The sequence below is a fragment of the Symphalangus syndactylus genome, chromosome 13 (assembly GCF_028878055.3).
Source record: "Symphalangus syndactylus isolate Jambi chromosome 13, NHGRI_mSymSyn1-v2.1_pri, whole genome shotgun sequence".
Lineage (NCBI taxonomy): Eukaryota > Metazoa > Chordata > Mammalia > Primates > Hylobatidae > Symphalangus > Symphalangus syndactylus.
In genome coordinates, this window is record NC_072435.2 from 89,670,749 (window position 1) to 89,695,434 (window position 24,686).

At 37.7% G+C, this 24,686-nt stretch overlaps 1 protein-coding gene across 20 annotated transcripts in view; it reads right to left on the reverse strand.

Moving 5' to 3' along the window:
* The window catches only part of CEP83 (centrosomal protein 83), a 207,956-nt gene that overhangs the window by 68,792 nt on the left and 114,478 nt on the right, over nucleotides 1–24,686 (reverse strand). For all 20 annotated transcript variants that reach the window (XR_008650249.2, XR_010114886.1, XR_010114887.1 and 17 more), the window contains 3 exons: nucleotides 7,570–7,645; nucleotides 5,453–5,610; nucleotides 3,673–3,802 (listed from right to left, as the gene is read on the reverse strand). Coding sequence is in view for 17 of the 20 variants with exons in the window: in XM_055238460.2 (XP_055094435.1) it covers nucleotides 3,673–3,802; nucleotides 5,453–5,610; nucleotides 7,570–7,645 (364 nt within the window). In the remaining 3 variants the exon portion in view is untranslated. The remainder of the gene's footprint in view (nucleotides 1–3,672; nucleotides 3,803–5,452; nucleotides 5,611–7,569; nucleotides 7,646–24,686) is intronic.

The following is a 24,686-nucleotide window of genomic DNA, read 5'->3' on the forward strand; positions in this document are numbered from 1 at the left end:
TAGCGTAATCTAGGCCACACAACATATTCAATCAGATATTTTGCAACTTCAAGACTATGATTTATCTCTTTTTTGAAAACATTCATAATAGTATCTGACCAAGAATTATTTCAGAGACATATACCTTAGAATAAAAATAACAAGTTGTCATTTCAGGTTCCTCAAGAAAAAGAAAAACCCAACTCACTGTGTTCACTTCAAGAGATCTCTCTTCAATGGGGGTGGGGGGAATACACTCTCTCTGTATGTATCAGTCATAGAAGGGCATCCCAACTCAAGATCCTGGTCAAGCTTTTCCAAACAAATCAACACAATAAAACATCATTTACACCAAAGTCTACTTAAAAACAGCAGAAATGACAATCTCTGTGCTTAGGAGCTTGGAGCTGACTAAACATAGATGGCAGTGAGCCATCTTATCCAGCCTCAGGGAAAAAAGAACTTTTCACAGGAAAGCAACTCTAAAGGATTATTTCTGCACTGGGTTCTAATTTGTGACTTTTGTTAAGTCTTATGGCAAAAAATGTCATGACTTTTGGCATTAAAGAACCTAAGAAGTCTGTTGCACTCTTATGAATTATATTTACGTAATCTGATAGCCAAAATGGTCAAATAGAAGCATTATCTTTAACTTGAATGAGAAAAGGGTATGAGTTAATTTACAGTGATTATTCTGACATAAGAAACGACTCATATGGACCATAGCTATATTAAGCGAAAAGTTGTAAAGTATTTGGAATCAAAGAAAGTAGGAAATTAAAGCCTAACAGAGCAGTGGAAAGAGCACCAGACTGAGAACAGAAACATGTAGATTTTAGTCAACTTTTGATTCTTACTAGTTAAGTAATCTTGGTTAACTCCTACTTTATTTAGTTTGCTAACTTGTAAAAGCTATCTGAATGCTAAGATCCCTTCCAGTCCTAAAATTATATACACTTATATACTTTTTAATTGTATTTCTAAGTTACACATGATGTTTTTCTATTTTAATTGATGTAAACTTGTAAGCTCCTAGGGCAGTGTCCCACATAGTAGGACAACTCTAGGTTATAATAATTCACTGAATTGACCTTAATAATTTCACTATGACTTAAATCACAATCCATAGATCACATTTTAAAAAGTAAAATGACTATTTACTATCTTCACACTCATCATCTGGTAGACACTTCAGTAGAAAAAAAAATTCATCCTGTCACAATACTAATGAAATGTTACTTTGTAGTGTTTTGGGTTTTTTTTGTTTAATTATTACTATTATTATTTTTCTGAGATAGGGTCTTGCTGTGTCATCCAGACTGGAGGGCAATAGTGCCATCATAGCTCTTTGCAATCTTGAACTCCTGGGCACAAGTGATCCTCCCACCTCAGCCTTCCAAGTAGCTGGGACTACAGGCATGTGCCACCATGCACAGTTTTTTCATGTTTTATAGAGATGGAGTCTGGCTATATTTTGTAGATTTTTAAAAATATAACCTCCTCCCCTCCTTCTGGTATACTTATGATTAGCTGTTAATCTCACCACTGGGTGTCACTTTTGCTTCAAAAGAATTCAACCCAAACTAACCTCAATAATTAGAATTTGATCTGTAAGATACTTATCCCTAAAGCCTCAAAATTTAGCTCTTACAATTTCTTGCTGTAACATGGCTTCAGATGTTTCTAGGTTTCAAACACAGTGCAAACAAAAATCAGTAGGATTTCTGAGATCATAGGTCATAAAACAATCCTCTGAAATCCCATTAATATTCATACACTTTTCAGTACCTACATCGACAGAAAGGAAGAAAAGTGACGTATACAGAAAAATAAACAAGCGTGCATATTTGGGTATAAAACACTGGGATCCCTATACAATAAATGCTGTTTTTCCAGTAATACTACTTCTAGCATTATGAGAAGATAAAAGTAATATTCAGAGACCAAGAAAATAGAGAAGGAATGACTTTTAGACTACTCATGTTGTCACTCCAACCATCAGCAACATTTGGCAGTGATATCCAATTACATAAAAAGGGGTCTAGGAACTGCTATGTGGTTTTCAAATTCAGAATAACTGAACGATCTACAGTTATTTTCTCTTATCCAAATATAAACAGTTAACCTTTCCAATAAACAAACAGATATTAAGATAATGGTTCCTGTACCTAGAAGCATTTTCCTCTCACCTCAGATCTTCTTTCCTCTCCACAACAAATGCTACTATTAAGGGAATTTATCAAATGGAGACAACTCAAATCATTTGTGGGACTTTACATATAACACACACACACACACACACACACACACACACACTTTATCATGTCCCTCCTGTTCCTCTAATCCTGTTGAAAAGATTACCATGTCCTTCCCCTCCCTTAATCACCGCCAAGAGTCACGGTTACTAATGGGACCTGTTACATTATTCTTGGGTTTGCTGAAATAGAAAAAAGTTGTAAGTCACTGATTTAGAAGATCCATCTAGATACATTATTTCCATGATGCCCTGGATTGTTTCCAAGAAAACAAAGTTAGGTTCTGGAGAAAAGTATGCCTGCAAAGGTAAAACTTAAAAAGGATCACAATGCTGTGGGAACTACTGTGGCAGTTTCAGAAGCCAAGGGAGTCCCAGTTCCTCCTGCTGGAGCAAAGAAATACTTGCTCTTGTATTTCTGAATCGGAAACAAAAAAGCCTTTTAACCACGAAAGCAATAAAACAGATATTAGGCATAAATGAAACAAGCTTAATCACACCATAATTTAACTGGAGAATGTGTTAAATATGACTTCCATGGGATGGCCTGGAAACTATCACTCTGAAAAACACCTTCTATATGGAAAAACGCATGTCAGCTCAAAACAACTGACTTACATACAAAATTTAGAAACAAACCTGCTGGACAGTTTGGATTTTCCCAATTTATTTCTGCAAGGTTGACAGCAAAATGTCATGCTTATATATCAAATTAAACATATCACTAAAATCTCAGATTCAACTATATATTTTATTCTCCTATAAGAGTTTATTAGGATAGACGAGGTAGCTCATGCCTGTAATCCCAGCACTTTGGGAGGCTGAGGTGGGAGGATCACTTGAGGTCAGGAGTTTGAGACCAGTCTGGCAAACATGGGAAACCCTGTCTCTACTAAAAATACAAAAATTAGTCGGGCGTGGTGGCACATGTCTATAATTCCAGCTACTCGAAAGGCTGAGGTATGAGAATCGCTTGAACCCAGGGGATGGAGGTTGCAGTGAGCCGAGATTGCACCACTGCAATCCAGCCTGGGTGATGGAGTCAGACTCTCAGGGGGAAAAAAAAAAGATTTAATTATATTTTACTCCATAGAAATCACCTTTTTTGCTTTTTTTTTTTTTTTGAAACAGAGTCTTGCTCTGTCATCCAGGCTGGAGTGCAGTGGCACGATCTCGGCTCACTATAAGCTCTGCCTCTCGGGTTCATGCCATTCTCCTGCCTCAGCCTCCCGAGTAGCTGGGGCTACAGGCGCCCGCCACTACACCTGGCTAATTTTTTTGTATTTTTTTAGTAGAGACAGGGTTTCACCGTGTTAGCCAGGATGGTCTCGATGATCTCCTGACCTCGTGATCCACCCGCCTCTGCCTCCCAAAGTGCTGGGATTACAGGTGTGAGCCACCATGCCTGGCCAGAAATCACTTTAGTAAGAACCACTTGCCTTTTTCTGGGCAATTGCAGCTCGCTGCAGTTTCTCCTTAGCTTGATTGCACTTTTCTTCTCTGTCTGTGATACGCTCATGAAGCTTATGCTTTTCTTCCAACCACTGTATCTGTTTCTCTTCCAACATCCTATCAGAAGAATGTATGTAAAACATGGAAGTTAAATAAGTTCTTAGGATTAAATAGATATTATCACAAGTATAAGCAAACTCACTATCTGTCTGACAACATTCTTAATTATCCAACTGCAGGCCCTCCTGTATGGGCACTTGTTTGCAAATCCGACCATTACCGAGCACTTCCTATGAATAAGGCACTGGACTTAGAACACTATGTGTATTATATCATCTGTTCTTTACAAAAACCCTGAGTTAGGTATTTCTGTCACCTTTATACTTCTGTCCATTTTATAAATGAGGAAACTGAGGATTAGAGCAGTTAACTTAGGGCTCACATCTAGTTAATGGCAAGAGGAACACTTGATAACCAGGTGTGAAGTATAATAACCATCAAACTATAAATATCTGTCCTCATAAATTTGGTTTAAGAAAATCAAGCCTGGTATCAAATCTTAATGCAGTATGTCTTCTGACTAGAGTAAAATGCATATAAATGATATCTTAAAATAACATCATAATAACTTATATTTTTAAAGCTATTCTGCATACTTACTATATGATTTTTTTAGTATTCTTACTATAGGCAGTACTAATGAAAATAACAAACCCTGAGATCTTGTATGCCTAAGGTCATACAAGATTTTAAGTATCTTAGCTGGAACTAAAATCACATTCCATTGACCCTTAGTCCAGCTATTTTCTTCTATGCAATTCTACGAATATTATTTAGAAACCAATGATTAATTAGTTAAATTTGCTAGCTATACTGTCATTAGAATTATTAAGCTCATTTCAATCAAACACTTGAGAAATCCAAGCACGTTTCTGTCTTTTACAAAATAAAAGAAAAATAAGTTGGATCATCTGAAATATCACATGCTATGGACATTTATCTTGCTTACTGCCTTTTCTTGAAATTCAACCCCATATAAAAAAGCATGGACAAATCTTTGAATATGTAATAATAGAAAAACTGAAGAAATACAGTTTTATGTGGCATGGTGGCCTTCAGAAGAAGAAATTTGAAAAGAATAACGTTTTGTAGATTAAAATAAAAACTTATTTATAAGGCCAACATGTTATAAAGACAAAGCAAATACAAAATAGTACAGTGTTCTACCACATCTAAACAAATTTTTCCAGAGGGTATAAGATCTTGAACATCACCACAATCATTTTATCCCTACCAGTTTTACTCCATACTGTCTACTAGTAACAAATTTTAAGATAAAAAAAAAATAATAAATAAATTAGCTTTTCAAAGAAAATCCAAGAGACTAGTTCTAATTCAAGGAATTAAGTTTTGCACATCAAAAACAAAACAAAACAAAAAACCCATTCTGTTCTCTGGCATTCAGAATAGATTTTTGAAGAAATGTTTTGGTTTAATCAATGAATAAAAAAAGTTTTCTTTGAGGTTTTTCATAATACTATGCTGTCAGAATTTTAATGTCTTAATTTTTTTTAAAACAATTCAAGAGTCAGTATAGTTCATTCTATAGAAACATAAAGTACATTACCTCAGTAGACCATTGTACACTATTAAAATGTATTTGTAACTAGTTTCGAAAATATAATCAACATTGGAATCATTACTAAAATAACTATATGTTATATAGAAAAAAGAAAAAATAGTTTGTACATAAAGAGCAAACTCTACTTTTCAGCTTCTAGTTGCGCTTTTTCAGCTTGGCTTCTAAAATTTCGGCATTCTTGTTTTAATCTCTCCACCATTTCCTTCAGCATTTGGTTTGAATTCAGCAAGTCATTCTCTGACTGTGCAAGTGAGGTCACTTGGATCTGCAAACTACTGATTTGCTTAAAAGAGAAGAAAGAAGATAAATTAAAGGCCACTAAATAAATGCGGTAAGGTATGAGAGAAGCAGAAGATACTAAGCATCTCCCTTTGCAAATCCTCCCTCAAGCTGGTGTGTCCTTGAAGATGACCCCTAAAGGAAATAACAAATAGCAGCACCCAGGACCATTTCTTATTATAATCAGAGACTATCAAGAACTATATTCCTCAGTCACTGAGTCCCCTCCCTCTTCTTTCCAAAATATGCAGGCCAGTAGAGGTATTGGGAATGGAGAGAAGGGTTATCAGGGGGATTAGCAGTGAGATGAGAAAAGGGAATCCAGTGATTAGAGTGAGTCTGATACCACTCTAGCCTTCCCCTCACCTCCTAGGAAAAAAAACTGATTTTAAAAGCAAGTCAGCTGGGAAAGCAGCTAAAAAAAATCCATCCTCCTCTTCCCACATACCCTGAGATCAGCAACCTTCCAGAAGTTCTACTCTCCGAGCAATCAAAATTGTTCAGTGTAAATGTGGGAAGGATCACTCCTCACATTGTTTTTAAAAGGTTTCCAAACATTCTGTATGTCCAGTGCTGGGCAGAAGAAAGATGCTCTGGGAAATCTAATAAATGCTAGATTCCTTGGCCTCTACAGCCATTTGCCAAACTACATAATGTCACTCAAAGCTTTTTTTCCATCCCGATTTACCGTTATCTGGGAGTACTTTTTCTCATGAGAAGTCTAATTACAGATTAACAGGCTAGAAAGATTCATATTCTTTTAAATTATATCCAAATCTCTTTATTTGGGACAGTTACATATACCTCCCCCACAAACTATTTTACCAATTAGTAAACAATAAAAGTGCTTATTTTCCTTTCACTTCCTTTTATCTCTCTTAGCCATTTTCTGAGAGACATTTCAAAGCAAAGACAGTCAGGAGACAGGGATCAAAAGAACCTATTACGAGATTCAAGGTTAAAAAGAAACAAGATTCTTATATAATAAACTAAATAAATGGGTAATAATCTCATTACTTCCTAATGGTAACAAAACAATTCAGATAGGATTCTGAATGTCCACAGAGCAATTTTTAGCAGAATAAAACTAAATGGTATGTCTCAGATTTCTATTTTAGAATGAATTTATCCATGTAGAACTATTCACTCTTTATTTTTAACTGGAGTGGCAAATATTAAATCTGTATTACAGCTGCTTGAATAAGCAACCTTCAAAGAGCTTAATACCTCTCCATATGCATAGCATGACAGAAAGCCCAAATGCCAATGATACTAAATAACTTCTCTCTGAGTATCAAACGTTATGTCCATCTAGTTAAGACTTAGAAACCATAACTGCACATGAAAAGCAGTACCAACTAGTATATGAGCATGAATTCTAAAAATGGAATCCTACTTCATAATTTATAGGGAAAAAAACAACAAAAAAAAGAAAATAGAATTCAGAAAAGATCACTCTTCCATGTTTTACCCAACTTTATACAAATCTTTCCTGAACCCAAATAACTTTAATTACAAATAGAAATTTCCTTCCATAAATACAAATCTTGGATTTCATAGGGATATAGCAAAAAATACCTCATGATATAAAGTTACAAGTCAATCACACAAGTAACTTAAAACCTGGATGATATTTCTATTGAGTTTTTAAAATTCAGAATATTAAAATACTGTCCTTATAACTGTAATTAAAAATTATCATGGGATATATATATATATATATATATATATAATATATATATATATATCTTAAGAATAATAGCAGTTAGCCAAAGAAACTTATTAAAGTATAGAAGTTTAAACATTTTAAAACATCTTATCTTTACATATCATCTCCAACAATATGTTACCAATTGTGGTTAGATTCTAAAAATACTGATTGCAAAATTTTTTTAAAATTTGCAAAACATAAATTTAAAGAAGCACTTGAAAAAACAAAAGGAAAACTTTGCTAAAATCATACCTGTTTTAGGTCAGAATTTTCATTTTTTTCCTTCTCTGCATTTTCAATAGTCACAATTTGTTGTTGAAGTTTTAACCTAAGAATCACAACCCAACAAGACATTAAGAATCCATGATTCATCTATTTCACTGAATTAAACAGTCATTTTATTGAATGCCTGTTTGACACCAGACACTGCAAAAGCACAAATACAACCAAAGATTGAGACTTCAAGAAACTAGGTTGTGTTCACATATAACAAAAATGTAAAACAAATTACTGCTATTGTGATAGGAAAATCTACAAACTAGGGGCATAGAGAGGATGAGAAATCAAGTCTGTCCAGGGGTACTGGGGAATGCTACATGGATAAAAACCTGACAGGTAGGATTTTGATATACATAAAGAACAGCCTGAAAAAGTGGCCTTTCGTGGAAAATTATAGAATGTGTTGCTAAGGTATCAGAAGTAGTCTAGTTTAGGAGAGGCCAACTTACATCCATATAGTATTGTACAATTTACAAAATTCTTTCAGACACACGCTACTTCATTTTCATTCTACAAGGCTACAGATTTAAAAGAAAACTAATACAACACACCATCCTGTATTCTATAAAATATCTTATGGAGCTTTTCATCCCTGAGATGAATGAATACTTACACATTTGCAGACTCTTCAAAGGGAATAATACATCTACAGCCAGAGCCTTAAAACGCAGAGCAGCTCTAGTGACCAAATGAGTAACCTCATGAGGAAGACATTACACTAATTAGGTTTGGCAGGATAAGCCCTTCAGCCTCCTCCCTTTCAAAACTCTTCAAACACCTATCTCACACATAATTCACTTGGAACCTATTTATAGCTTGGTATTATTAGCATGTCTTATCTGTCCAAGTAGAATGTGTTTATCTGGACAACACTCTCAAGACCCTAGGTCTGTGCTTTAAACACAATAAGGACTCAATAAACATTTGTTGGCAGACTGAATGAACCAACCCAAATCATGGATTAGCTGTTTAAATGTGTGAGATGATTGGATAATATAACATAAAAAACCTGAAGATATGACCCATTGCTTCCTGAGACATTTACATACAAATGCCAGAAACGATGAATCTAAAGAGGGCCAGTCCTTTTCCTTTTGCTCCACCGTCAGTACCAGTCACATTCTTATTTCATAATTCTAGCTACATGATCACTCATTCAAACTATCTGTGCACTTCCTCCATTAAATGTTTATGAATGTTATCAACTGGGTGCCCTTTTTTTTTAAAAAAAAAATAAGAGATGTGGTCTCACTATATTGCCTAGGCTGGCCTCAAACTCCCGCCTCGGCCTCTCAGGTAGCAGGGTGGCTAACTTGGGGCTTTTAGGTTACTGACTTAGTAAAGGTTTCTTTCCACAAAATCATGAAGATGAAAATGGAAGAGAGAACACCGTGGGTCCCAGCTCAGGTCCACAGTTAGAAAACTTAGGCTCTAAGTATATCCTAGCTCCAGTTGAGAATCTGGATACAATTGGTAAATTAACAAGAGACATGACCCAGTTAAGAAAGTTATGGCCTAATGCTTTCTATATAAGTTACACAGACACGAAGAGAAACAATAGTGCCCTACACACAAAAGCTAAAGCCAAAGAAACCAATGGTAAAGAGTATCTGAAAAATCATTAAAATATGAAAGGATGGGGAAAAAAACTAAATGAAATATGAACTAAGTAAGAGCACCATTGTGGTAGACTATAGAAGATGATATACAACAAGACCTTCCTTCAGTTCAGTTTGTTGAAGCAGTACTGGGTTAGAATCTAAAACTAATTTTTTTTTTTAGGAGAAAATTAGTCCATGATTTAAGATCATTACATTTAGGATTCTATGGGACAATGAATCTTAAGATAAATAAGATAGGAATAAGACTAATGGTATTAAAGTTCAAAAAGGTAGATAGTTTCAAAAGACAGTGCTGTAAATTTAGGAGTAAAGTACAGTATCTTTTTATTAGGTTTTGAATACTCAACGTGTGTCACAATAAGTCAAAAGAAAATATACCTTATAACAGACGTACAAGGAACAGAAAAAATTGCAATTAATTTTCATTAGAGGATAAGTTAAGGCTACATAAAAGAGATGCAATTTGAACTAGATCTTGAAGAAAAAATAAGAGTCTGAGATAGAGAAATTAAAGATACAGGTGACGAAGAGTGTAGAGGAAGTACAGAGATGGGATTAAAAGCACTGTTCACTTATGAAGTAAAGGGGAAAAGGACATTTTCAAAATAGAAAGGGAGAAGAGAATGGATGAAGGTACCGGAATTATAAGATGGCAAGAAGTTGAGAAAATTCATATCCTTAGCTTATGTACAAGTAAGAACACTGAACAGTTTCCAAGCTGAAAAGGAAGCAAGGGAGCCAGGTTAATAGATTGGAAGAAAAAGAGAAGTCCAGAGACTACTAATTTCAGTATCTTCAGTGACAGTAGCATGGATAAGAGAAAGAAAAGATATTTATGTCTTTGAAGTGATCAGTTCTAGGTGATGACAAGGTCCAAGAAGTGTCTAGGTGTACAAGATACTAAAGTAGGATAAAGATAAAAGAATGCCAGAGTGCAGACAGAATAAACTATAAGGCTAAGGTGTTGGGTAGTTCAACAAGATGAATACATAGTCACTAAGAATGATGGCAAGAGAAACAGAAAACAGAAAAAAGTTGAGCCAGATATCAAAGTCCTCAGTGACTGCTAAGGAATACACTGTAGGTCATTAACTGGAAGAGATAAAAGACAGGTATAAAACTGGATGCCACAAATATCAAAGAAAAAAATCACTTTAACCATACTCAAACAATGAACTGGAAGCACAAACGGGGCTTACAAATGCTGATTTCTCTTCTTAGTCTCTTGTTGCAGGAGAGAGGAAGGAAGAGTAATTTCTACTTAAAAGGCGTTCCAGGTTATATGCCATGAGAAGAAGAAAGCAGTTTTCAGTAGGGGGAGAGGCATTAAAAAAATGTTGAGATTGCAAAAAAACTTTTTGGTATCAGAATAGGGATTCCAGAGGCTACAGTGGAAACTGTTAAAAGTTTTAATGAGCAGGTGATAGGGAGAAATCAGAAGGTGAAGGATGAGTAAGTTGGGGGAAAAGTAACTATGAGATCAAGTACTTTATACTTTTAAAGTAATTATGAAGGCAGAAATAGTAGGTGAACTGGAGGGCCAAGTTACAACAGACAATGTAGCTATGAATAAGTTTAAATGGAAACTTTGGAATAACATTAAGATGGAACTATTTCAAGCTCCCTTCAAAGTATAGGGAAGTCAACTGTAAGGATCATGATCTAGGTCTTCTGTGGCAAGCAGCTGATATACTGATATATACTATTTCTTTTTTTTTTTTGGAGATGGAGTTTCACTCGTTGCCCAGGCTGGAGTGCAATGGTGCGATCTTGGCTCACCGCAAGCTCCGCCTCCTGGGTTCAAGTGATTCTCCTGCCTCAGCCTCTCAAGTAGCTGGGATTACAGGCATCCATCACCACGCCTGGCTAATTTTTTGTATTTTTAGTAGAGACGAAGTTTCGCCATGTTGGTCAGGCTGGTCTTGAACTCCCGACCTCAGGTGATCTGCCTGCCTTGGCCTCCCAATATATGCTATTTCGACATTCAGCAAATATTTATTGAGTACCTATACATGCTGAGCCCATTCTAAGTGTTGTGGATACATCAGAAAATAACAAGGACAGAATGCCTACCCTTGAGGAGTTTATACTACAACAGTGTTGTCTGATAGAACTTTGATGGTGGAAATATTCTATAATCTGTGCCTCCCAATATGATAGTCACTAGCGACATGTTGCTGTACATTTGAAATGTACTTCGTGTGACTGAGGAAACTGAATTTTAATTTTTTAAAATTCTAATTTAAATTTAGGTTTCAACAGTCATCTGTGACTAGTAATATCATATTGGGCAGGAAAGGCTCTAATGTAACTTCTTGGCTTCATTTAATGTGAGTCTCTGCTATCAAAGGGAAGCAACATACAGGGCAAACAATAGAAGTTGTATTTGTGATTCCTCTACTGTCAAAGAATCCTATAAGCCTCATGAGAATGGCAGTGGCCTTCTTATACCAATCTTCTGAAAGCATGGTTCTTGCTTGTGAGCAATGGAAATTGACACTGGCCATTATTAGCAAAAATAAACTTTCCCGAAAGAATATAAGAACCCACTCAAAAGAGAACTAGAAAACCGAAACCAGGATACAATAATTGACAGGAATCACAGGCAAAGACATGCCACAGCCCTGCCTGGTCCTTCAAACACTGACACATATCCTTTCATCCCTTACTTCACAGTTTAAATTCTTGGGAGAAAACGTGTCCAATGGGCCAATATAATTCTTCTCAAGATGCAGTCGAAGTAGAAAGGTGGATATATTAAATGATAGTTTTTTGGTTTGTTTTTAAAAAAGCAAATATCCAACACTGGCAGCAAAGAAGTCCAAACTGATGAAATTTAACGTTCATTAAAAGCTCAAGAAAAAAAAACAGAAAGCCCCAAATGGGAAATAAGAGCCCTGGCTTTAAGCCACGCAAAAAATAAATTAAGGGGGTATTGACTACAGGATATCATAAATGTTCAGGTTCCCTTTCCCTTGGTTATCGCTATTTCCCCAAAGACCTCCTCCTACTTTTGATATCAAACTGCACATCATTTACTTCCTCCTCCTTCACCCACTCCACACAGAGACATGGGCATATAACCTTGGCTGAGCCAGAGTGCCTGATACCACAGTCGCAGTGGTAGGTCCAGGGATGAGCATGTGACCTAGACCCAAACTTGTCTCTGGATTTTTTTTTTTTTTTTTTTTTTAAGACAGAGTCTCACTCTGTCACCCAGGCTGGAGTGCAGTGGCACAATCTTGGCTCACTGTAACCTCCACCTCCCAGGTTCACGCAATTCTCCTGCCTCAGCCTCCTGAGTAGCTGGGACTACAGGTGGCTGCCACCACACCCCACTAATTTTTCTATTTTCAGTAGAGATGGGGTTTAATCAAGTTGGCCAGGCTGGTCTCAAATGCCTGACCTCAGGTGTTCCACCCGCCTCGGCCTCCCAAAGTGCTAGGATCACAGGTGTGAACCGTCACGCCCGGCCTCAACTCTAGACTTTTTAAACTTGAGTTTGCTAACAAGAACTTTGTCCTCTTGGCTTCAACACATGTTCCCAGCATCATAGAGATAGCACAGCAGACAAACGAGAGAGAAAATAAGAGAGGAGAGAGAAAATAAGAGAGGAGAGAGAAAATAAGAGAGGAGGAATAAAAGAAAAGGAGGGGAAAAGTCACTATTATCTAATTGCATTTGAGTTCCTAGATCCAGGTGTCCGTGAAACCAGCATAACCCTTATCTTTCCCACAATTGTGTAAACCAAGAAAGTCCCTTTTGTTTGCTTGCAATAGTTGGAGTTGGGTTCCTGTCATAACCAAAAGTTGACTACATATTCTATTATATTTAAACTCCTTTAATTTTTACATGGTTTTAATTTGCAAATTGAATAAATGTGCAGTGGAGCAGCCTTTTGAAATACAGTACTTTTATAAAAATAATTTTTATTACTCTTGGCACTATGATAAGGTAGTGGTAAAAAAAAAAACTTTCATCAAAAGACTGGTATATAATTAATAAAGGATCTGTCAAAGCAGTGATTAAGATGTAATAGATTAATATCTACTTATCACAGATATATATTATTTGTAAATAAATGGATATTTCTGCTTTGCATGATTTATACTTTCCATTTCCTTAGTAAGACCTTTTGCTCCACAGATAAGTCTCCGATCTGTCACAGGTTATCTAAATAGGAGGTGCTGCAATTATGATCATTTTAATGAATGATCAAAATAGACCTGGTTGATGTACCTGGACTTATAAATCAGTAAATCATAACTGTCAAGGAAAAAATACCACAATTGTAGAACATTAAAAAAAAAAAGCCATGCAAATCATGTGAATTAATCCTGCTAGATTTTATGTTGGTTACTATGTCTATTTTAAAATAAGTTGAGGTCATTTACACATTATAGGTGAAACTACACAGGAATCAAAGAAAAATTATCAATGTGACTAACAGAATAGAAAATTATTCATATTTAAGAAAAGCTAAAGGAATGAAAGCTGTTTTATATAGCAAAAAACTAAAAAACAAAACAAAACAAAACCTAAGGGTCAAGTTCATTATTGTGTTCAAGTAATGACAGAATGCTGAACATTTTATCACTATGGCAACAGAAACCCAAAGCAGGAGAAACAGGCTTAATTTCTAACAGAAAAGATTCTAACTGGCCAAATTGTGGGATTATAATAGGATAAAACATTAGAGTAGGATGCCTGGGGAGGGTCTCCCCCTACTTTCTGGAGACTGTCAAAGAGAGATTTAAAAACGACCTGTCCTCAATATGTCCTAAAAAATGTACCTACCTAAAAGCAAAAGGACAGACAAGATTGGTTCTTAAAATCTATTACAGATTCATGCTTTTAGAATCACAGCCACTAACAATTTAAATAAATTTATAAAACCTAAGTAAATAATAAGTATACCTCTGCCTGAAATAATTCTTTCCTAAGTAATGCAGATCAAGAACCCTGTCTCAAAACATAGCCTACCACTTAACGAACATGATTTTTAAAAGCCACTCAAACTTTATATAATTAGAGACATCACTAAGATACTAGAATTTGAAAAGCAGACATAAAGAATTTCCAAGTGTTGAAGATAACAGCAGATGTCTAGCTCTGTGTTATCCACATATTCTGCAAAAACAATACAGAAAAGCAAAGAGAACAAATAAAGCCACACAAAACCATACCCTTAGCATAACTGTCAGACAGAAAATGCCCAAAACCTCAAAGTAACTGTAAGTAAAATGAAGGAAAAAATACCAAATCCCAGCAAGTGATCTCTCCCATTCCCGCCTGCAAATCTTTGCAGGCAAGGGCTCACTGCATGTGAATGTACTTAATTCGCCCATAAAATAAAATGTTTAATTTATTAAAATTTGGCACACAAAACAAGACCCAACTAAACGCTACATATAAAACACACATTTAAAAAGCAAAACGATTCAGAAAATTTAAAAATAAGAGGATAAAAGTATACCGGGCAAATAGAAACTATATGAAAACAGAAGTGGTGGTGATATCAGACAAGTCAAGCAAAAAAAAAAAAAGACAAAAAAAGCACTTTTTAATGCTAAAAACTACAATTCACACTTAAAATAGAACTGCTATGAATATTTATATTCTGTACCAAATACCATGAAACTCAACTTTATGAAACAAAAACAAGATATACAAAGAGTCACATATAGAAACACAAGAATAATGGGAGACTTTAATATATCATTCTTTGTACAAGACCTGTGTGTGTATGTGTGTGTATATATATACATATAGAACTTCATACTCTTATAAGACTCCATGTGTTTATATAACACAATAACTGACATATACTATGGGACTAAGTGACTATAGTCCTATAGTCGCTGGGCATGTGACATGTCCAGAATGTGAAACTTAAGAAGACACCCATTCTAAGACTCCTGCAAGTTCAGGGTCGGCACATGAGACCGTCGCCTTAAATTTTGCATCCTGGGCGCCTCACTTGCTTTACCCTAGTCCTGCCCTTGATAGATTAGGTTGCAAAGAAACATCAGAGTGTTCCACAAAGTAGAAAGAGTACAAACAATACTCTGATCACAATGCAATAAAACTAGAAATTAATGTTTTAAAAAGGTTCTCCTACCTGGAAAATAAAAAAACTTCTGTTATAGACTGAAACATATTCCTTCAAGATATGATTACATTTGGAGATAGGGCCTTTAAAGAGACAATTAAGGTTAAAGTTATATGGGTGGGCCCTAATCCAACATGACTAGTGTCCTTATAAAAAGGATAGACAAGAGGGGATGCAAAGGCACAGAGAAAAGGCCATGTGAGGACAAAGTGGGAAGAAGGTGGCTACCTGCGAGTCAAGAAGAGAGGTCTTAGGAGAAACCAAGCCGGGCAATACCTTAATCTATGACTTGTAGTCTCCAACACTGTAAGAAAATTAATTCCTGTTGTTTGATCACCCAGTCTGTGGTATTTTATTATGGCAGACTTAGCAAACTATTACATCTTCTGTTAAACAACTCTTTGGCAGAAAGAAAAATACAAATTAAAATTAGTGAATTTCTTTAAAAATAATAATTAAAACACTATATAATTTATAGGATACACTTAAAGCAGTGATGAGAAGAAAATTATTAGCACTAAATACTCTTACCAATAAGAATGAAAGAATAAACTGTAGTAAAATTAAATTCTCAACTCAAAAACAACCAAATGAACAAAGTAAACTAAAAGAAAGCCCAAGGTATATAAAATGACCTTAGAAAACTCTAAGAAATCAAAAAAGCAGCTATTAGAAAATATGTGACTTTAGTAAAGTCACAGGATTCAAAATCAATACATAAAAGTAAACTATATTTCTATATGCAATGAACAATTAAAAAGTCAAATGAGGGGTGGAGCCAAGATGGCCGAATAGGAACAGCTCCGGTGTACAGCTCCCAGCCTGAGTGACACAGAAGACGGGTGATTTCTGCATCTCCGTTTAAGGTACCAGGTTCATCTCACTAGGGAGTGCCAAACAGTGGGTGCAGGACAGTCGGTGCAGCGCACTGTGCGTGAGCCAAAGCAGGGCGAGGCATTGCCTCACTGGGGAAGCGCAAGGGGTCAGGGAGTTCCCTTTCCTAGTCAAAGAAAGGGGTAACAGACAGCACCTGGAAAATCTGGTCAGTCCCACCCTAATACTGCGCTTTGCCAACGGGCCTCGAAAACAGCACACCAGGAGATTGTGTCCCGCACCTGGCTCGGAGGGTCCTATGCCCACGGAGTCTCGCTGATTGCTAGCACAGCAGTCTGAGATCAAACTGCAAGGCGGCAGCGAGGCTGGGGGAGGGGCGCCCGCCATTGCCCAGGCTTGCTTAGGTAAACAAAGCAGCCAGGAAGCTTGAACTGGGTGGAGCCCACCACAGCTCAAGGAGGCCTGCCTGCCTCTGTAGGCTCCACCTCTGGGGGCAGGGCACAGACAATCAAAAATTCAGCAGGAACCTCTGCAGACTTTAATGTCCCTGTCTGACTGACAGCTTTGAAGAGAGTAGTGGTTCTCCCAGCACACAGCTGGAGATCTGAGAACAGACAGATTGCCTCCTAAAGTGGGTCCCTCACCCCCGAGCAGCCTAACTGGGAGGCAACCCCCAGTAGGGACAGACTGACACCTCACTTGGCCAGGTACTCCTCTGAGACAAAACTTCCAGAGGAACTATCAGACAGCTGAATTTGTGGTCTCACGAAAACCCGCTGTTCTGCAGCCACCGCTGCTGACACCCAGCCAAACAGGGTCTGGAGTGGACCTCTAGCAAACTCCAACAGACCTGCAGCTGAGGGTCCTGTCTGGTAGAAGGAAAACTAACAAACAGAAAGGACATCCACAAGAAAAACCCATCTGTACATCACCATCATCAAAGACCAAAAGTAGATCAAACCACAAAGATGGGGGAAAAAACAGAGCAGAAAAACTGGAAACTCTAAAAAGTAGAGCACCTCTCCTCCTCCAAAGGAACGCAGCTCCTCACCAGCAACGGAACAAAGCTGGACGGAGAATGACTTTGACAAGTTGAGAGAAGAAGGCTTCAGATGATCAAACTACTCCGAGCTACGGGAGGAAATTCAAAACAATAGCAAAGAAGTTAAAAACTTTGAAAAAAAATTAGACGAATGGATAACTAGAATAACCAATGGAGAGAAGGGCTTAAAGGAGCTGATGGAGCTGAAAGCCAAGTATCGAGAACTACGCGAAGATTGCAGAAGCCTCGGTAGCAGATGCAATCAACTGAAAGAAAGGGTATCGCTGATGGAAGATGAAATGAATGAAATGAAGCGAGAAGGGAAGTTTAGAGAAAAAAGAATAAAAAGGAACGAACAAAGCCTCCAAGAAATTTGGGACTATGTGAAAAGACCAAACCTACGTCTGATTGGTGTACCTGAAAATGACGGGGAGAATGGAACCAAGTTGGAAAACACTCTGCAAGATATTATCCAGGAGAACTTCCCCAATCTAGCAAGGCAGGCCAACATTCAGATTCAGGAAATACAGAGAACGCCACAAAGATACTCCTCGAGAAGAGCAACTCCAAGACACACAATTGTCAGATTCACCACAGTTGAAATGAAGGAAAAAATGTTAAGGGCGGCCAGAGAGAAAGGTCGGGTTACCCACAAAGGGAAGCCCATCAGACTAACAGCTGATCTCTCGGCAGAAACTCTACAAGCGAGAAGAGAGTGGGGGCCGATATTCAACATTCTTAAAGAAAAGAATTTTCAACCCAGAATTTCATATCCAGCCAAACTAAGCTTCATAAGTGAAGGAGAAATAAAATACTTTACAGACAAGCAAATGCTGAGTGATTTTGTCACCACCAGGCCTGCCCTAAAAGAGCTCCTGAAGGAAGCACTAAACATGGAAACAAACAACCGGTACCAGCCCCTGCAAAAACATGCCAAATTGTAAAGACCATCGAGGCTAGGAAGAGACTGCATCAACTCACGAGCAAAATAACCAACTAACATCATAATGACAGGATCAAATTCACACACAACAATATTAACTTTAAATGTAACTGGGCTAAATGCTCCAATTAAAAGACACAGACTGGCAAACTGGATAAGGAGTCAAGACACATCAGTGTGCTGTATTCAGGAAACCCATCTCACGTGCAGAGACACACATAGACTCAAAATCAAGGGATGGAGGAAGATCTATCAAGCAAATGGAAAATAAAAAAAGGCAGGGGTTGCAATCCTAGTCTCTGATAAAATAGACTTTAAACCAACAAAGATCAAACGAGACAAAGAAGGCCATTACCTAATGGTAAAGGGATCAATTCAACAAGAAGAGCTAACTATCCTAAATATATATGCACCCAACACAGGAGCACCCAGATTCATAAAGCAAGTCCTGAGTGACCTACAAAGGGACTTAAACTCCCACACAATAATAATGGGAGATTTTAACACCCCACTGTCAACATTAGACAGATCAACAAGACAGAAAGTTAACAAGGATATCCAGGAATTGAACTCAGCTCTGCACAAAGTGGACCTAATAGACATCTACAGAACTCTCCACCCCAAATCAACAGAATATACATTTTTTTCAGCACCACACCACACCTATTCCAAAATTGACCACATAGTTGGAAGTAAAGCTCTCCTCAGCAAATGTAAAACAACAGAAATTACAACAAACTGTCTCTCAGACCACAGTGCAATCAAACTAGAACTCAGGATTAAGAAACTCACTCAAAACCGCTCAACTACATGGAAACTGAACAACCTGCTCCTAAATGACTACTGGGTACACAATGAAATGAAAGCAGAAATAAAGATGTTCTTTGAAACCAATGAGAACAAAGACACAACATACCAGAATCTCTGGGACACATTCAAAGCAGTGTGTAGAGGGAAATTTATAGCACTAAATGCCCACAAGAGAAAGCAGGAAAGATCCAAAATTGACACCCTAACATCACAATTAAAAGAACTAGAAAAGCAAGAGCAAACACATGCAAAAGCTAGCAGAAGGCTAGAAATAACTAAAATCAGAGCAGAACTGAAGGAAATAGAGACACAAAAAACCCTTCAAAAAATTAATGAATCCAGGAGCTGGTTTTTTGAAAAGATCAACAAAATTGATGGACCGCTAGCAAGACTAATAAAGAGGAAAAGAGAGAAGAATCAAATAGATGCAATAAAAAATGAAAAAGGGGATATCACCACTGATCCCACAGAAGTACAATCTACCATCAGAGAATACTACAAACACCTCTATGCAAATAAACTAGAAAATCTAGAAGAAATGGATAAATTCCTCCACAAATACACCCTCCCAAGACTAAACCAGGAAGAAGTTGAATCTCTGAATAGACCAATAACAGGCTCTGAAATTGTGGCAATAATCAATAGCTTACCAACCAAAAAGAGTCCAGGACCTGATGGATTCACAGCCAAATTCTACCAGAGGTACAAGGAGGAACTGGTACCATTCCTTCTGAAACTATTCCAATCGATAGAAAAAGAGGGAATCCTCCCTAACACATTCTATGAGGCCAGCATTGTCCTGATACCAAAGCCTGGCAGAGACATAACCAAAAAAGAGAATTTCAGACCAATATCCTTGATGAACATTGATGCAAAAATCCTCAATAAAATACTGGCAAACCAAATCCAGCAGCACATCAAAAAGCTTATCCATCATAATCAAGTGAGCTTCATCCCTGGGATGCAAGGCTGGTTCAACATACGCAAATCAATAAATGTAATCCAGCATATAAACAGAACCAAAGACAAAAACCACATGATTATCTCAATAGATGCAGAAAAGGCCTTTGACAAAATTCAACAACCCTTCATGCTAAAAACTCTCAATAAATTAGGTATTGATGGGACGTATCTCAAAATAATAAGAGCCATCTATGACAAACCCACAGCCAATATCATACTGAATGGGCGAAAACTGGAAGCATTCCCTCTGAGAACTGGCACAAGACAGGGATACCCTCTCTCACTGCTCCTATTCAACACAGTGCTGGAAGTTCTGGCCAGAGCAATCAGGCAGGAGAAGGAAATAAAGGGTATTCAATTAGGAAAAGAGGAAGTCAAATTGTCCCTGTTTGCAGATGACATGATTGTATATTTAGAAAACCCCATTGTCTCAGCCCAAAATCTCCTTAAGCTGATTAGCAACTTCAGCAAAGTCTCAGGATACAAAATCAATGTACAAAAATCACAAGCATTCTTGTACACCCATCACAGAGAAACAGAGAGCCAAATCATGAGTGAACTCCCATTCACAATTGCTTCAAAGACAATAAAATACCTAGGAATCCAACTTACAAGGGATGTGAAGGACCTCTTCAAGGAGAACTACAAACCACTGCTCAATGAAATAAGAGAGGATACAAACAAATGGAAGAACATTCCATGCTCATGGGTTGGAAGAATCAATATCGTGAAAATGGCCATACTGCCCAAGGTAATTTATAGATTCAATGCCATCCCCATCAAGTTACCAATGACTTTCTTCACAGAATTGGAAAAAACTACTTTCAAGTTCATATGGAACCAAAAAAGAGCCCACATCGCCAAGTCAATCCTAAGCCAAAAGAACAAAGCTGGAGGCATCATGCTACCTGACTTCAAACTATACTACAAGGCTACAGTAACCAAAACAGCATGGTACTGGTACCACAACAGAGACATAGATCAATGGAACAGAACAGAGCCCTCAGAAATAATGCTGCGTATCTACAACTATCTGATCTTTGACAAACCTGACAAAAACAAGAAATGGGGAAAGGATTCCCTATTTAATAAATGGTGCTGGGAAAACTGGCTAGCCATATGTAGAAAGCTGAAACTGGATCCCTTCCTTACATCTTATACAAAAATTAATTCAAGATGGATTAAAGACTTAAATGTTAAACCTAAAACCATTAAAATCCTACAAGAAAACCTAGGCAATACCATTCAGGACATAGGCGTGGGCCAGGACTTCATGTCTAAAACACCAAAACCAATGGTAACAAAAGCCAAAATTGACAAATGGGATCTAATTAAAGTAAAGAGCTTCTGCACAGCAAAAGAAACTACCATCAGAGTGAACAGGCAACCTACAGAATGGGAGAAAATTTTTGCAACCTACTCATCTGGCAAAGGGCTAATATCCAGAATCTACAATGAACTCAAATTTACAAGAAAAAAACAAACAACCCCATCAAAAAGTGGGCAAAGGACATGAACAGACACTTCTCAAAAGAAGACATTTATGCAGCCAAAAAACATATGAAAAAATGCTCATCATCACTGGCCATCAGAGAAATGCAAATCAAAACCACAGTGAGATACCATCTCACACCAGTTAGAATGGCCATCATTAAAAAGTCAGGAAACAACAGGTGCTGGAGAGGATGTGGAGAAATAGGAACACTTTTACACTGTTGGTGGGACTGTAAACTAGTTCAACCATTGTGGAAGTCAGTGTGGTGATTCCTCAGGGATCTAGAACTAGAAATACCATTTGACCCAGCCATCCCATTACTGCGTACATACCCAAAGGACTATAAATCATGCTGCTATAAAGACACATGCACACGTATGTTTATTGTGGCACTATTCACAATAGCAAAGAGTTGGAACCAACCCAAATGTCCAACAACGATAGACTGGATGAAGAAAATGTGGCATATATACGCCATGGAATACTATGCAGCCATAAAAAATGATGAGTTCATGTCCTTTGTAGGGACATGGATGAAGCTGGAAACCATCATTCTCAGTAAACTATCGCAAGGACAAAAAACCAAATACCGCATGTTCTCACTCATAGGTGGGAATTGAACAATGAGAACTCATGGGCACAGGAAGGGGAACATCACACTCTGGGGACTGTTGTAGGGTTGGGTGGTGGGGAGGGACAGCATTAGGAGATATACCTAATGCTAAATGACGAGTTAATGGGTGCCGCAAAACAACATGGCACATGGATACATATGTAACAAACCTGCACATTGTGCACATGTACCCTAAAACCTAAAGTATAATAAAAAAAAAGAAGTCAAATGAACTCCATTTATAACATATTTAGAAATAAAATTGAATAAAAGATGAACATGATATATACAATGAAAACTGCAACACACTGATGAAAGAAACGAAACCTAAATAAATGGAGAGATGTATGATATTCACAGATTGGAAGACTCAATGTTGTTAAGGTAACAATTCTCCTGAAATTGACCTAAAAATCCAATACAACCCCAATTAAAATTTTAACAAGATTTTTTTTAAAAGGTAAAAAAACTGATTAAAAAATTAATATTTGAAAGGCAAAGGACCTAGAAAAGCCAAAAGAATTTAGACAAAAAAGAACCAGGTAGAGGACGTGCACTACCTGAATCAAACTTACTATAAAGCTACAGCAATCAAAATGGTATGATACTGGTGTAAAGACAAAGATCAGTAAAATAGAACAGAGTCCAGAAATAGACTCACACCTGTAATTCAATGGGGGAAAAGATAGTCTTCAAAAAATGGTGCTGGAACAACTGGATACCTATATGAAAATAAAAAGCGTATGTGTACCATTACCTTACACCACATAAAAGTTAACATGAATTAGACCTTAAAACCTAAAGGTAAAAAACAAATATTAATCTTTTAGAAGAAAACAAATATCTTTTTAACACAGAATTAGGCAAAGACTTCTTGAAGAGAACACAAAAAATACCAACAAGAAAAAAATTGATAAAGTGGTGTGGTATTATGCTGTATATATACTGGTTTACATATATATATGGGTTTACATCCATGGTTCCTGGCTCATAACTTCCATAGCCCTTGTCCACATTTCCTAAGCGACTAAAACAATACACATATCTTTGTTACCGTATTTGGCCCTTTGTTCATGGTTTGGGAAGCAGCTTCAGAACAGCTTCAGAGTGATAAAGGTGAAAGACAGTCTTTGGTTATAATACTGGGGTGCTCTGGGCCTCAGAAACAGACCTCAGAAAACAGAATCTCTCTCTGACCTTCTGTCCTCCTTTTACCTGCGCCTTTTTCTCTCCAAGGCATGCCACACACACTAAAAGTATACTCCAATCTTCCCCCACCTTTCTGTCTTGGAGCTGGTCATAAAAAAATCCTCTGAATTACCTTATCTGACAGTAGGTCATAAGACCCCCATTTCTGAAGGGGTCCTGCCCCTTCCTTACCCAAGAGGAAATAATCCTACACAGAGGGGCCAAGAAGAATCTAAACACACAGGACTTGTTACGATTCTCTGCACAGTCTATTAGTATTAGATCATGCCCTTTTCGTCCAATAAGATTTCCATACGATTGTCCATTCTTCAATCATGTCTATCCAATGAAGTCTCCAAAAAAGACTCAAGAGGACAGCATACTGCAAGCCTCCAGACAGCTGAACTCCTGGAGGATTACATGCAGGGTAAACAAGAACTCACCCATGTGCTAGGAGAATGGCACACCCCAACTTCACAGGAACAGAAGCTCCTGAGCTCTGGACCCTTGATACCTCACCCTATTATTTCTTTTTGTTTTTTTGAGACGGGGTCTTGCTCTGCTGCCCAGGCTGGAGTGCAATGGCCGATCTCAGCTGACTGCAACCTCTGCCTCCCAGATTCAAGCTAGTCTCCTGCCTCAGCCTCCCGAGTAGCTGGGATTACAGGCACCTGCCATCAGGCCCAACTAATTTTCTTTGTATTTTTAGTAGAGACGGGGTTTCACCATGTTGGTCAGGCTGGTCTCAAACTCCTGACCTCAGGTGATCCACCCGCCTCGGCTTCCCAAAGTGCTGGGATTACAGGTGTGGGCCACTGCACCTGGCCTATTATTTCTTCATGTAGCTGTTTATTTGTATGCGCAGTGAGCTGAGATCACGCCATTGCACTCCAGCCTGGGTGACAGAGCGAGATGCCGTCTCAAAAAAAAAAAAAAATCTTCTTCAATAACCTGGGAAACAAAAAGTGTTTCCTTAAGCTTGTGAACCACTCTAGTAAATTTAGCTGAAAGAGAAAGTTATGGAAACCCCAGCTTAAAAAGCTGGTCGATCAGAAGTTCCAGAGGCCTGAAAGTGACACTGGTGTCTGAAATGGGGGCAACGTTGTGGGACCAAGCCTTCAACCCGCAGGATCTGATGCTATCTCCATGTAGAGAGCAGTAGAATCAAATTAGATTAGAAGATGTCAGACTGCTGTCCACTGCAGAACTGAATGCTTGCTTGTTGATGGGTAGAAATCCACACATTTGGTCACAGAAGTTTTCTGTGTTGTTGTGGTGTGAAAACACAGGAAAAAAACACCACTCAGGAGTTCGAGACCAGTCTGGGAAACATGGAGAAATCTTGTCTCTGCTAAAAATATAAAACTTAGCCAGGCATGGTGCCATGCACCTGTAGTCCCAGCTACTCGGGAGGCTGAGGTGGGAGGATCGCTTGAGCCCAGGAGGCGGAGGTTATAGTGAGCTGAGA